This window comes from Lineus longissimus, chromosome 11 (genome assembly GCF_910592395.1).
Source record: "Lineus longissimus chromosome 11, tnLinLong1.2, whole genome shotgun sequence".
NCBI classification, from domain to species: Eukaryota; Metazoa; Nemertea; class Pilidiophora; order Heteronemertea; family Lineidae; genus Lineus; species Lineus longissimus.
The window spans coordinates 18,735,541-18,749,628 of NC_088318.1; the positions used below are offsets into that span (position 1 = coordinate 18,735,541).

General features: G+C 41.3%; 3 protein-coding genes across 3 annotated transcripts; 2 read left to right on the plus strand and 1 right to left on the minus strand.

The window, feature by feature from the left end:
* The first annotated feature begins 264 nt into the window (after positions 1–264).
* LOC135495834 (tRNA-specific adenosine deaminase 1-like) lies at positions 265–4,288 on the plus strand. The gene is made up of 8 exons (XM_064784811.1): positions 265–363; positions 1,200–1,374; positions 1,660–1,734; positions 1,946–2,000; positions 2,169–2,753; positions 3,051–3,229; positions 3,584–3,770; positions 3,892–4,288. The coding sequence occupies exons 2-8, from the start codon at positions 1,233–1,235 to the stop codon at positions 4,034–4,036; spliced, it is 1,368 nt and encodes a 455-aa protein (XP_064640881.1). The 5' UTR covers positions 265–363; positions 1,200–1,232; the 3' UTR covers positions 4,037–4,288.
* Positions 4,289–5,109: 821 nt separating this feature from the next.
* Positions 5,110–9,410, minus strand: LOC135495653 (dysbindin-like). Its single transcript, XM_064784483.1, has 8 exons — positions 9,226–9,410; positions 8,236–8,337; positions 7,989–8,049; positions 7,692–7,824; positions 7,164–7,319; positions 6,679–6,819; positions 6,137–6,274; positions 5,110–5,897 (listed from the first exon to the last, which is right to left on the minus strand). The coding sequence occupies exons 1-8, from the start codon at positions 9,285–9,287 to the stop codon at positions 5,653–5,655; spliced, it is 1,038 nt and encodes a 345-aa protein (XP_064640553.1). The 5' UTR covers positions 9,288–9,410; the 3' UTR covers positions 5,110–5,652.
* A 1,144-nt stretch (positions 9,411–10,554) lies between these two features.
* LOC135495610 (glycine cleavage system H protein-like) lies at positions 10,555–13,164 on the plus strand. Its single transcript, XM_064784416.1, has 5 exons — positions 10,555–10,720; positions 11,112–11,191; positions 11,366–11,429; positions 11,640–11,771; positions 12,105–13,164. The coding sequence occupies exons 1-5, from the start codon at positions 10,591–10,593 to the stop codon at positions 12,194–12,196; spliced, it is 498 nt and encodes a 165-aa protein (XP_064640486.1). The 5' UTR covers positions 10,555–10,590; the 3' UTR covers positions 12,197–13,164.
* Positions 13,165–14,088: the final 924 nt, after the last annotated feature.

The following is a 14,088-nucleotide window of genomic DNA, read 5'->3' on the forward strand; positions in this document are numbered from 1 at the left end:
TGTGTAGAGCAACCCGTGCGTACAGAGCAAAACGCGCGTATCTAACTCGCGACCCCTACAAAGAACATAACGCGAATGTATAACTACTGTCGCATAAACGTGCCGTCGGATAACTAGTGTCGGATAACTAGTGTCGGATAAGTGCTGTCGGATAACTGCTGTCGCATATAAGGTTCCTCAGCCTCCCGCATCGCGGCGCTCTTGTGTCTTGATGATTATTGTTTTTGCTCTAAGCGACATACGATTTACCAATTGGTAGGTAACTGTAATGTAGTAGGCGCACTTCAAATGGCCTTGCTTTTGCACTTAGCAGACCGTGTTAAGCGCGTTCTCGTTGAGGTGGAAATATGTATAGAACGACAGGTAAATTTAGAACGCAAATTCACAACGTCTTGCAGCATGCGTGCTGCCCGCTGGAGCACATGTGGATCTTGATTAGTAGCCATTTTTCTCTTCTGTCTCAAACTCGGGATTACGTCGCTTAGAACAAAAGTAATAATAACTAGCGCCGCGATGCGGGAGGCTGAGGAACCTTATATGCGACAGCAGTTATCCGACAGCACTTATCTGACACTAGTTATCCGACACTAGTTATCCGACGGCACGTTTATGCGACAGTAGTTATACATTCGCGTTATGTTCTTTGTAGGGGTCGCGAGTTAGATACGCGCGTTTTGCTCTGTACGCACGGGTTGCTCTACACACACACACGAGTCGCCAGTTATAAAGACGCATTTTAGGACATCATATAATGCGGAAATAACCGCCCATAGTTGTCAATCTAAGTTCTCGGGACACAAGTAAAGATGCCCAACTGTTGAAGCATGCAAGTGCAGATGAGGCTTTGGAAACTTGAAAAATGATAATTTAAAAGCAATATGAATGTACATCTAGAGAAAATAATTTTATTTTTGATCTCTCCTGCAATATTTACATAATTCAAAATTTTATTTGTGTCAAGAAGAACCCTTTGCCAATAGCATAATAAAGTTTCAAAACATTCCAATACAGATTGCCTGAGAAAAAATGATTTCCGTACACCTATTTTATTTCTAGTACTAAGTGTCCTTAGTAGAGAGGGTGTCCTCAATAGAGAGGTGTGTCTGCTAAGGGAGGTTTCAGATTCCACTGTAGCTTGCTTTCAGGCCTGGTTATGTGTTATATCCATTTCTGTTAATAGTATGTGAATCTCCTTCCAGATTTCAGCGGACTGGTAATGGTATGAAGGCAAGATGTTTCAAGCAGAGGACCTGGCAGACACCATTGCCAAGTGTTCTTACGATCACTATGGTGATCTGCCGAGGAAGGGAAAACCTCAGGAAGGAAAAGAATGGACATTGCTTGCCGCCATTGTGCAAGAGACGGAACAGGACGGTGAGTGTTGGTCCATCATTGGAGACCTTGGAGAATTTAGACACCATGACTAATGCTGTCCTTATTAGAGGGGTGTGCTGAGTGCAGAGGTCTGATATTAGTGTAGAAATACTGGATGAAAACCAGAGTGGTGTCCTGCTAAGTAATAGAGGGGTTCGATAAGGGAGGGAGGTTCCACCTTTAACCTTTCTACTTTATAAAAGCAGTCCCTCAAAATCTCTAAGCGTATACTGTGTCAGCAACTCAGCAGAATGATATACAAAATGATGACTCTGTTATCTTCAGACACCAGTGTATTTCAAGTGGTTGCCATGGGTACAGGAACAAAGTGTCTAGGACAGAGCAAGATGAGTAAAATAGGTGAGTTAGGCCCATATGGGAATGATACAAACCATTTCTTTAAATCTTCTCTAAAACTAACACTGAAAACACCAGCACTGGCAGCAGAACAGAACGGAAAACAACTCTGATGTTGGCCAAAGTGAGATTGGCGCTGTATGTTGTGGCACAAGGTCTGAATCCGACGTCTAAGTTGTCTCTGCAATATTAATGGAGTGTTCTTTCTTTTCAGGTGATATTGTAAATGACAGCCACGCTGAAGTAATAGCTCGAAGAGCCTTTTTGAAGTGAGTGAAAAAAACTCTGGCACCCTTCTGTCAAGGCAATAGTTGAATCCAAAGATGTCCAATTATGTCAAAAATAATCTCACCAAATCGACCCTTGATGATAAGCTATGTACAGTTATTTGCATAAAGAAATTTAGCCATTTTAATGTTTGTCCACATTATTTCTAGTTACTTGCTGTATCACGTTGAAGGGTTCTACGAAACTGGCTCAAGTGAGATCTTCACTGTGGATGAGAAGACTTTACGATTTTCCATTGAGAAGGGAATCGCCTTCCATTTCTTCACCAGCCATACGCCTTGTGGCGATGCGTCCATTTTCCCAAAAGAGAAAAGCGAGGGAAGTATGTGTGAAACTGGTGCGAAAAGGACATGGGAAGGTGATGACTTGAATATGAAAAAGAGGCATAAACTGGTGCATTCTGATAGCGATGTTGATTCCTGTCAAGTAACGACTTGCCGTAATGAAAGTTTGAGTGATGTTTGCCCAACCGTTAATGACATGGCTGAGGTAACTATTAGAGACATATATAGGACAGGTGCAAAGTGTGTTTCATCAGAGGATAACGACCCACTTCTTGGCGGGATGGAGTATCACAGGACAGGCTTATTACGGACTAAGCCTGGGCGTGGAGAAAGGACTTTGTCAATGTGCTGTAGTGATAAGCTTGCCAAATGGAACGTTGTTGGATGCCAGGGAGCATTGCTGAGCCATCTTTTTGAGCCAGTCTACTTTAAGTCATTTGTAGTTGGAAGGTAGGCAACAGGTATTTTATTGATATTAATGCAGTGCTTATTTGGTTGATCTTGCTGAAGCCAGGGCGCGTGACTCTCAGTGAGAGGTGTTGGTGGCCTTTTTATTCCTTGCTCAATCGCCACAACATCTAACCACAATACAGTACATGTTAGCCATATTTTCAATTTGACCTACTCAATTGTCAAATTGCATACATTTTCCAGTTGGCTATTGACTGTAGCATGTTTCCAAAGCAGAATGAATTGTCTATTATCGATTCGGTATTAAGTACAAGGCCCCTGAACTTTTCTTTTCAGTTGTCCTTACGATAAAGCAGCTATGACTCGAGCCCTGGTCTCCCGGTGTTTGGATGTGTCTGGTCTACAGCTTCCTTACATACTACATCAGCCATTAATCCTGCAGTCCACGCTTGAGTTTGAAGACAGTAAGCACATTGTTGAGGCCAAGGTAGAGAAAGCTGTATCTTCCAACACATGTGAGTAGTACTGTTGCAAACAACCAGGACATATTATGCTTGAAAAGTCCGCGATGGTTTCCTTTTGGCTGCATGATATAGTATCCTAAGCCTTCAGGCATTTGCAATGGAATTGAAAGCAGGGAATCGGGGATTTCTGAAGCCCAGTGGCGAAGTGGTTGAGACTCTTTGTAGCCAGTTGGAAAAATGTTGTCACCATTTGCAACAAAATCAAATATAGTTTTAGCAATCGCAGAATAATGTATAGAGTGGGGCAGGGGGAGACTTGTCAACCTGAACATCCCCCTCCCAGGTCCAGATCTTCATACTGTCTTCTACTGCACTTATTAGTCTTTATATCATTCCCTCTTCCAGCCATCATCTGGTCTAGTATCCCCTGTCGTCCAATAGAGGTCTCAGTCAATGGAAAGAGGCAGGGAATCACTACAAAGAATATCCACAAATCTCAGGCCAGATGCTCAATATGTAAAGCGGAATTATTCTCGAAATTTAAGAAAGTTATTGAGATGGTGGGTGTGGATCGCCTGCCAGAAACGCTCAGGTTTGTTATTATAATAATGCTGGAATTAAAACCACCTGATTTTCCAACCGATTCAGTTTCTATTTGGTTTCTGCTCATTAACGGCGTTGGATGAGTGATCAAACTTGCCTTTATATTGCAGGTGTCCCAATCTGAAAACGTATCATGATTTTAAGGAGGCAGCAGATGGTTACCAGTTGGCATGGGGACGGTTGCTGAATGTTTTCAAAGATTGGAGGAGAGCACCACGGGAACTTGAGAACTTTACATTGGATGATCTTTCCTGATGTCTAAAGCACGATTTGAAGCGTTCATTATTTGGCCAGTGTTCTACCTATTGAATTGCTCTGGTATCAAGTCCAGCAGCCTCTTTGAGAGTATTTTGCAAACAAGAGCCTAATCTTAAAAACTGTAGTCCTTAACTCAAGACTCAAGAGATTCGTTACAAATGATTGAAAGTTACGACATGTAGCCCATGTTTTGCTGGACATTGACATTGTTGTGTTGCATATCTGTACATTTATAATAAAATGTTATTTTCTTAACAGTGTTTCGGTAACTCATTCAATAAGAAATGTTGACAAAGCCTTTCTTGTACCAGAATCAGGAATTGGCAACTCTCAGCGTCACCATTAGTCCTCGGACTTTGGCTTTAGACTGTCAATCTAATTACCAGTCTCAAGACATGGAGGATGCCACTGTCATTGTCAGGATGATCTTAATTAAGAAGTCCATTCTCGTGGTCACAATGATTCAATCTTTTGGCTTTGTGATGGCCATTGCCATTGTCACAACCAGTCTTCACACATACAGCCACTGTCATTGTCACAACCAGTCTTCACACATGCAGCCACTGTCATTGTCACAACCAGTCTTCACACATGCAGCCACTGTCATTGTCACAACCAGTCTTCACACATACAGCCACTGTCATTGTCAAAACCAGTCATCACACATACAGCCACTGTCATTGTCAAAACCAGTCTTCAGACATATTATTGCCACTGTCATTGTCACAACCAGTCTTTAGATATATGGCCACTGACTTTGTCACAATTGGTCTTTTCACTTCGAGATGGTCACTGTCACTTCCAGTCTTCAGACATATGGCAAAGGTCCTTGTAATAAAATCAGTCTTATGACGTTGAAATGCATAAGTGGCAGGATCTTGGGGTCATTACAACCTCCTTCAGGACAATACATTTATTGCTGTACCCAGTCTGAGGACCAAGACAACCATGAGCACTGTTGTACAAATCTAGGTTCTCGGGTCACAAGTAAAGATGCCCAACTGTTGAAGCATGCAAGTGCAGATGAAGAGGCTTTGGAAACTTGAAATAATGATAATTTAAAAGCAATATGAATGTACATCTAGAGAAAATAATTTTATTGTTGATCTCTCATGCAATATTTACATAATTCAACAAATTAAAGGTTTCAAATCGAATTATGAAAGACTTGTGGAATACTCAGTGACTTTGTCACCTTCGGCGCAGCTAACCCTATCAAAAGGCAATATACCATGTGCAGGGGTCTGAGTCAGACACGGGGCCCCGCCTTGTATGAATTGAAGCCTATCTCTACCTGTCAATGTGGTAAAGATCCCACTCAACCTACTTAAACCCAGGCACACCGTATTTAATGAATGAAACTAAAAGATCAGGCACTGCTATACAGTTTAAGTACATCTGAAATATATATCATGATGAGACAGGATATTATCCTGTCCTGTCCTCAATCTTTGCAATATACAAATTTTCAAAGTAAATCAGTAAATATTGTAAGCACATCTGGATAATCCCTCCTGCTGATCTTACTGGACAAATTTACCAGAACCAGTTAAACACCTGTGAGCATCAGCATAGGCTGGTGAAGAAATGCCGAGTTTCATATCGTGACCAGCTCAATGAGGACTATCCTCCAATTTCTCATCGTTTACACATTCCCACGAAGTTTCCGACGGTGACTTCGACTGATGGCTTTGATCACTTCCCTTTGACGTATTGGCTTCATCAGGCTTGTCCAAGATTTCGCAATCACTCGCTAAGTCTTCATCAGCTTTGACATCAATAGGTGGCGTGACTTCATCATCGTCATCATCTTCATTCATGGCACTTTCTAATTCATCCATGATGGGTGTAGTGGAGTCTGTAGGGCAAAATGGTAGAAATATCTTCAACCACCAATACAGATATTTCCGAAAGCATAAAAGTGGGCTTGCTTGCCCTGGCATCAACACCAGATACAATGAACCTCAGTTTTAGGTCTCATGTTCCTTGAAAGCCGGTTCATCCAGAAATAAAATAGTCGGTTTTCCCCTATATCGAACCCTGGCCCTATCACTTGGTGGCCAGCAGTGTTAACCTCGAAATTATTTTCAAAAATACCTGTTTTTGAGGCGACCGGCTCATCGTCCAGGAAAGCATCAAGAGCACCTTTTTCTTCCACGTCATCGTCAAGATTTATGTCAGCAATGTTCATCTGGTGATCACCTTGACTTCCAAAGCTGCTGGCCACCGAAATCCCTGAGGAGTAAAAAGATGTTTGGATTCGATTATTAATACAGTTACGGTAAGTCTTATAGTCCTATGTTATGCCTATCATTAGGTCTGTCAGTCATGAGTTTTTTCTTGAGTGCTGGGTCATTCCTCGACAGCAAATCCAGGTCATCAGGCAGCAAGCTCAGGCAGGCAAATAAATAAATGTTTAGATAATGAGCATGACGTTGACCTAGTTTAAATGGGGTCAAAAGGACATCAACTATTCAGTCATGTTTACACTCTGTCATATCAATTTGAATGGAAACAACCAACAACTTGTGTCCTCAGAAGAAAGGGTATCCTCAATACAAATGTAGAGAAGTGTTGGCCGAGGGAGGTTCCACTGTAAAATGAAACCGAAGTTGTCTCAGAAATGGTCGCACACTTACTCTCTGCTCGGCCAGTGAGTTTATAATGCTCCAAATCCGACACAAATGCCTCCTCAAACACTTCTTGTCTGTCCTTCAACATGGCCGCCCTTTTTCTCTCTGTCGTCTGAACCTTTGATGCATGTTCCTGAGCAAGTTTCACTGCAAAGAAGAGAGAATATCACGCCTGTCCAAACTTCATGTACATATATGTGCTTTGGTTCCGTTTCCCAAAATCGACAGATGATTCAGTTAGGAGACAAATCACTGATGGGGGTTGATAATTAGATTGATGTGATGCCCAATCGACTATATGTCAATCGCTGGAATCCAATGCTAGTTGTAAAAGGAGGATGAATACATCAACTCTATCTTCTTGTCCATTGTCTTATCAGGTGGGGATCAGCATTTTCTAAACTGTTTGTTATTTTCAAAATTGTGTTTTATTTGAACCCTCCAGGCTCACCATGAATCCTATCATAGGTTTTACTGCAAATAGAGTCTACCTTTGATATGTTCCACTTCGGCCTTCTTAGTTTCATCATATTTTGTTAGCTGGATGCGATGTCTCTTCTTGTTTTCTTCCATTTCTTGGGCCTCACAAATATCCTCCAACTCAAATAAAGCTTGTTCGATCTTCCCAAACGAGTCATTCAATACAGCTTGAAGAAAGGAGGAGATTCAATCAAAAGCTTCTAAATCTAATTGAGGTAAATGTAACTTTTTGCTGCGACTGCAATGGTTTTTGCAAAAAAGGTATTTAACTTGTAATTGTCAAGTATAGCACAGTATGTTCACAACTTGGGTTCTACAGGAAGGTTTCTTGGCTGGGGATGAATGTTAAGAGACAGTACTTTCAGACAGTATTTGCACCAGAAAAACAGCATAAACTACTATACATGTACATGTATAAGAATTGATAATTTACTTTTCACCAAAAAATGGGGCAAAGACAGTCCTGTTGAGCCCAATTGACCAAAGTACGGTAGTTTGCCTTAAAGACCATTTAGTACACAAAACTACATCTAACTTACAAAGCTGTGTGTTAACAAGTTCAATATCTTTCATAATTTGGCCAAGACCTATGCTTTCTGCTTGAAGTTGGTTGAGTTGCTTGGACTGCTTCTCACAGTGAATGAATATGGTTGACACTTGGTCATCAACCTCCTGAAAGAAAGACAGATCAGCATAGGTTACCCAAGTTAAGGATCGATTCTGCTGGGGTTCTGTGTGCTGTACATCCCTTACACTACAGAGGTCACTGCCCTTAACAATAAGGAAGAGATCAGGGTGATTGATCAAATTAGCCAAACTGTAAAAAGTTTTCTCACCTCAGCCAACTTTGCATTTTCTTCTGATTTTTGGTGAATTTCAATCCAATTTTGCTGAAATCTGAAATGAAAGAAGGGAATTTTTAGATCTGAATGCAGATGATTTTCATCATCGCTCAATGTCGTTATCACACTGGATCTTTGTCATAGGCATTTATGCCAGGTAGAGACTGAGACTTCAACCAATGGTCTTTAGCCTCTACACAGCTCAGCAATGCCCTTTGCCAAGTACCTTTTTCTTACTCACTTGTTCAATATATCAGCACCAGCATCCACACTGATACCATCAGATCCTGAAACTCTACCTAAAACTAAGCCAGGTCGTTCTTTGGTTGTCAATGATCTGAAACTACAAAAGAACACTGCAATACTACAATCAAGATGTACAGACCGGGGGAGCTGGCTGTACGTACCCATAAGTCTTTGCGGTAGTCTCGCGCGTACCGGATATAACCCATCAAGCTTTTCTCCTTCAGAGAAATACTGCGTTGCGCTCAAGTGCCTTATAAGGCTGTGAACAAAATTAACGTTCGACCAATGAGAAAGCCACATTACCCTGCATACGAGGTTGGACGCGTGATCACTAAATGACAAGTAAAAATAGAATCAGACCACATGTTTCTCTTTGTCAGAATGCTGCCGTTTGCTGTAGTACACGTGTGTTGTCCAAATTTTCGATTTCAAGCAAGTTTAAGGCCAACCTCGTGTCCACCAGACTAATGCATAATTGGCAGTTGAGCGCAACGCAGTATTTCTCTGAAGGAGAAAAGCTTGATAGGTTATATCCGGTACGCGCGAGACTACCGCAAAGACTTATGGGTACGTACAGCCAGCTCCCCCGGTCTGTACATCTTGATTGTCGTATAAGAAAGTGGTCAATATGACTTCTCAACTTGGTGCAACAATAAGTTCTTCCTCATCTTGACTGATAATTAAATTGTCATTTACAACTAGCTGCCCAATTGATCTTTATGGTCAAAGATGCCAGACACGAGCAGGGCTCAAGATAACCCCTGAAAAGTGTCTTTTGAAGCACGAAACTTGGCCCGAAACCCTCATGTTTGAAACTGTTAACTTAGAAATCTGTTACCAGACTCCTTAGATTTTGTCAAGCCCGAGTAAGCATTAAAGAAAGTCTAGCTCGAGCCCTGACGAGACAATGCTTCCAGAGCCATTGTCTGGTGCACTTGACCGTGGCCAAGTGGCCTTTTTTCAGGACGTAATCAGGTCTTCTTACCTTGCTTTGATGTCTTCCTGCACATTATGCAGGCGTCCCCTGATGCTTTCTAAGACACTCATTATCACTGTAGCGTACAGTATTAGCAATTAGAAGATAAGGTCGGTATTTATGGTGTTTTAGGCATATTTTTACAAGATTTTTGAAAACCTGAGTGCACTTCCTACATCCACCATTTTGACCAGTCACATGATCTCAACCAACTTGGTCTTTTCTAATTTCGGCACTGGGGCGAGTCTGACATAGTCGAGTGAGGCTCAAGGAGGATACCGCGGTGACGTCACGGCTTTTCCAAGATGGCGCTGCATATTGTAAACAAACTCGATCCACGGCCAAGGGAAAATCAAGTCATCAAAAAAGTTAGATTTTTCGCATCAAATCAGAGTTATTAGTACTTTTCTGCTATGAAATAAGTCTTCAGACAATAAGCTATCATTTGAATAATGAAAAGTGCTGTTTTGATGGGGAAAAATAGGGTTTTTTAAACCAAATAGCCGGCACCGATCTTCCAAAATTAGCGATGGTTTCAAAACAGTCTCCCAGATATGGGGCAATCTCTTCATTATCATAATGGGATTTGGAGGCATGTTTACAGATTTTACAAGTTCGAGACCTGTAATACCTAAAACTCGTATAGATCCCCATAGATCCCCTCTATTTGTCGAGTTAGCGCCCCTGTAAGATCATGCATTTTCGAACACTAGAACGAAATCTTCCTGCGGATATCGCGGTTTCGGTGATGATTTAAGGAGAAATTGACTGTTCTTAGAGTTGTATGGGACAGAAATGAGTTCATACTTCATGAATACATGAATATATTATGATATGGGCGGGCTTCTAAGTCAAAACAATAACAAACTCAACTGCATCTCTACCGTGTATCGCGTAGTGCATTGCCTAGTGTATTTCGTAGTGTATTTTAGCGGAGACATTATTTCTCATTATTTCCGCACTTTGGCCACGCCAAACGTCTTTTTTATTCGTGGAAGTTAATCTGCTCTGTAAATTTTATTCTACACAGGAAGAATCCATACCAGGTATTGCAATATTTCATGTCTATTGGTGTTTTTGTGTACAGGAGCGCACCAGACAGTGAGACGTGGAGATGTGTTCAGTGCTGGCGCTGTCAGTAGACTGAATCTGATTGGCCATAGCGATCACTAATATGGGTCGGGATCACGTGATGTGACGTCACCGCGGTATCCTCCTTGAGTGAGGCTTGAGCCTGGCGCGAGATCAGGCGCCAGTACGAAAAAGTACGCACTGGCGCTTACTCGCGTAAGTGCGGCGTTAGTAATCGAACGCGCTTTGTGTACATTTGCGCAGCGCATTATCTGTGCAATCATCTTGGATCCAAGGTTTGCAATGGCGACCACCATGTTTCGATCTGCTTGTAGAGTTTTGAGTTTTGGAGGACGAATTTCGTCTCTAAATGCGCCCCGATTTACACCTGCAATCCCAAGAAGATGGTATGCAGCTGCTAATATTCCTACAGGTATAACTCTCGAACAAGCATTCCATTTGTATGTGACAAGCGCGAAAGATTTGGACGAAGATTGATAGTAGTTTAAGTATCAGATCAGTCGTCGCACTCCCACGTCCCAGGCCCAGTCCAGTGTGCACTGGGCCAAGGCCAAATAACCAGAAATGTATTAGCTGTACATTTTACCTACTACATGAATATCTGACATACTATATAGATATATTTTGCAGTGCATCTCCTTCCTCAATGATCTAAAGCATGTTGTGTCATTGACTTGTGCCGATCGTCTCTCTCAGAGTCGACGGACGAGATGGCAGCACAGACTAGGGATTCGGCAATGAGAATGACAAAAATCAAATCAAAGCTGTGATTGTTTCAATTCTTTTTATCGTTTCTGTTATAGATTTGAAATACACCGATCAACATGAATGGATTCGACTGGAAGGGGATATCGCCACTCTGGGTATTACAAATCATGCTCAGGTATGGTACCTTCATAGTTTACTGTATTACAAATCATGCTCAGGTATGGTACCTTCATAGTTTTACTATTCTCAGCCTCAGATTTGAACCCAACATGAACATGACAATCAATGAATCATGAGATTTTCTGCAGATTGAGAATAAAAAATATCTTCCTGTTTCTTTCTGTTTTAGGATCAACTAGGAGAAGTGGTGTTCTGTGAATTGCCCGAGGTCGGCGCTTTAGCTGACAAAGCTGGTAAGAGATTGAAACTTTGCCTGGTCAACAATAAGAGTTTGCAACTGGCCCTTTTTGTCAGGTCAAGACTGATACTTTTTGAATATTTTCCGGGAACTTTAATGACATACCATGTAGCCGATGAACCTTATGTTTACTAAAATTGTGATTTTGGTCAACAGCATTTAAAATATAGAATTTCCTCAACATTTCTCTTGCTTTTTACTCCAGGTGTTCTCTGTGTAATAGAAAGTGTGAAGGCTGTGAGTGACATCTATGCCCCCCTTGCTGGAGAGGTGACTGAAGTTAATACAAAATTGGAAGATGCCCCAGAGAAAATAAATGAAGAGCCATATGGGAAAGGTAACTTAGAAGTCCTAGCCTATACACTGGCTACCAGGATTGGATTTCTGCAGGAACCAGCATGCTTTGAATATAACTTAAAACCGAGGTTCCTTGTATCTGGTGGCCATACCAGGGCAAGCTAAACAACCCATGCAATGAGAAACATGAGTAGCTTTTGATGGAGTACGAGCCGGAGACAAATCAACCCAATTGCTGTTGTTACCACCGATATAAATATACGCTATACCTATGGGTCAGTTTTCATCTTGTTGGCATGTTACTGTACAGATGCAATGTTTACTTCCATTCGTGGCGAGGGCTGTAATCCATTGTCTTCTTATCATTTTATAGGTTGGCTCGTAAAGTTGAAGATCTCTGACCAATCAGAACTGTCTGAATTAATGGATGCCGAAGCATATACGAAACTAACAGAGGAAAGTTAAATGTGTGAATATTGCTTATTATTAGACTTGAAATAGGACCGGAAGAACTAACTCAGTGGCTCTAATTGCTGACCATGACAGCCTTAACCTGGTCTTTATGTAGTATGATGACATTCTCGGTAAGCTTCAAATCCGCAAGCTGCCATCTCAGACAAGAAGAAGAAAAGGATCACCGGGAAGGGTTGGCTTTGGTTGGTAATTACCATGACTGGAGTGGTCACCACAAATTTTGAATCTGTGTGCTCTTTTATACTGGAAGGATGTAATTAGACAGAAAGTAATTAGGTTTTGGACATTGTGATAATATTTGCTAATAGAGTAACATGTAACATAGATAGTGCTGAACAGAGACGTTCCCAAGATGGTTGTTGCCCAGTGACATTCAAACATAGCTGCCAACCATTACTCTCCACTAGAAGTTTCTTATAATTTAGCTGAATGTCATCTACGTGTATGAGGTGCAAAATATTTTCTGTGACAAAGCATATGCATTGCTATGCTATTCTACAGTTTTCTTTGTTGATGTCTTTGGGTATATTATGATTGGCAGCTCATTTGAAACAAGACTATATTACATGTGAATGTAAATCGTGAAGGGACATGCTATGCATTTGATGTCATTCTGTTTTACATCTTTAGAATAAGATGTGTTGCATGTAACATTTCAGAGTGTGAAGAGCAGTCCAGCTTATATGCTGTTAAGTCCAGTAGAACCTCTCTCTCGAGCCTGACAAGTGAAGTCTTTAAGAGATAGGTGTCCTGGTTAGAGAGGTGTCCGCTAAGGAAGGTTACACTTCACATTATTTGATTACTTAATGGTGATCATGACTATTCAATATCTTCCCTAAAAGTTGATCAGTTATTATATACTCAGGTTGTGCTCCTGATGAAGATAAATTTGTGTGATTTTCACTTAGGGAATAAAATTACCAAAATGTATGTCGTTGAAATAAAACAGTTTCAAAAAATGTTTTGATGTATCATGTTTGTGACTGGAGGTCCTAGAAGTGGTTTAATAATGAAAAGGCTGAGTCAGGCCATTTAGAGAAAAATGGCGGCCAACTCAAGCAAGGATGCAACAAAATATATGGAGTTCCTGTCATGCGCAAGGGACAGATGGAGGAAATTGTTTTCGTGGTCTTTTAGAGATGGTCTTCAGGAAGGTTACCCACTGTCTTTGTGGAGACTGTCCTTACTATGGAGGAGACTGTGCTCATGTCTTTCAGTGAGTAAAGACAATTGTCTTTAGGAAGGTTTCCCATGGTCTTTGTGGAGACTGTCCTTACTATGGAGGAGACTGTGCTCATGTCTTTCAGTAAGTAAAGACAATTGTCTTTAGGAAGGTTTCCCATGGTCTTTGTGGATACTGTCCTTGCTATGGAGGAGACTGTGCTCATGTCTTTCAGTAAGTAAAGACAATTGTCTTTAGGAAGGTTTCCCATGGTCTTGGTGGAGACTGTCCTTACTATGGAGGAGACTGTGCTCATGTCTTTCAGTAAGTAAAGACAATTGTCTTTAGGAAGGTTTCCCATGGTCTTTGTGGAGACTGTCCTTACTATGGAGGAGACTGTGCTCATGTCTTTCAGTAAGTAAAGACAATTGTCTTTAGGAAGGTTACCCATGGTCTTGGTGGAGACTGTCCTTACTATGGAGGAGACTGTGCTCATGTCTTTCAGTAAGTAAAGACAATTGTCTTTAGGAAGGTTTCCCATGGTCTTGGTGGAGACTGTCCTTACTATGGAGGAGACTGTGCTCATGTCTTAGAGACGTTTGTCTTCCAATTTTTTAATTGCCACACTCAGATTGGGATGTACACACGTGGACTTGATAGTCTTCATTTGCCAATGAGCTTTGTGACACAGATAAACAAGGAATAGACATCAAAATGACTT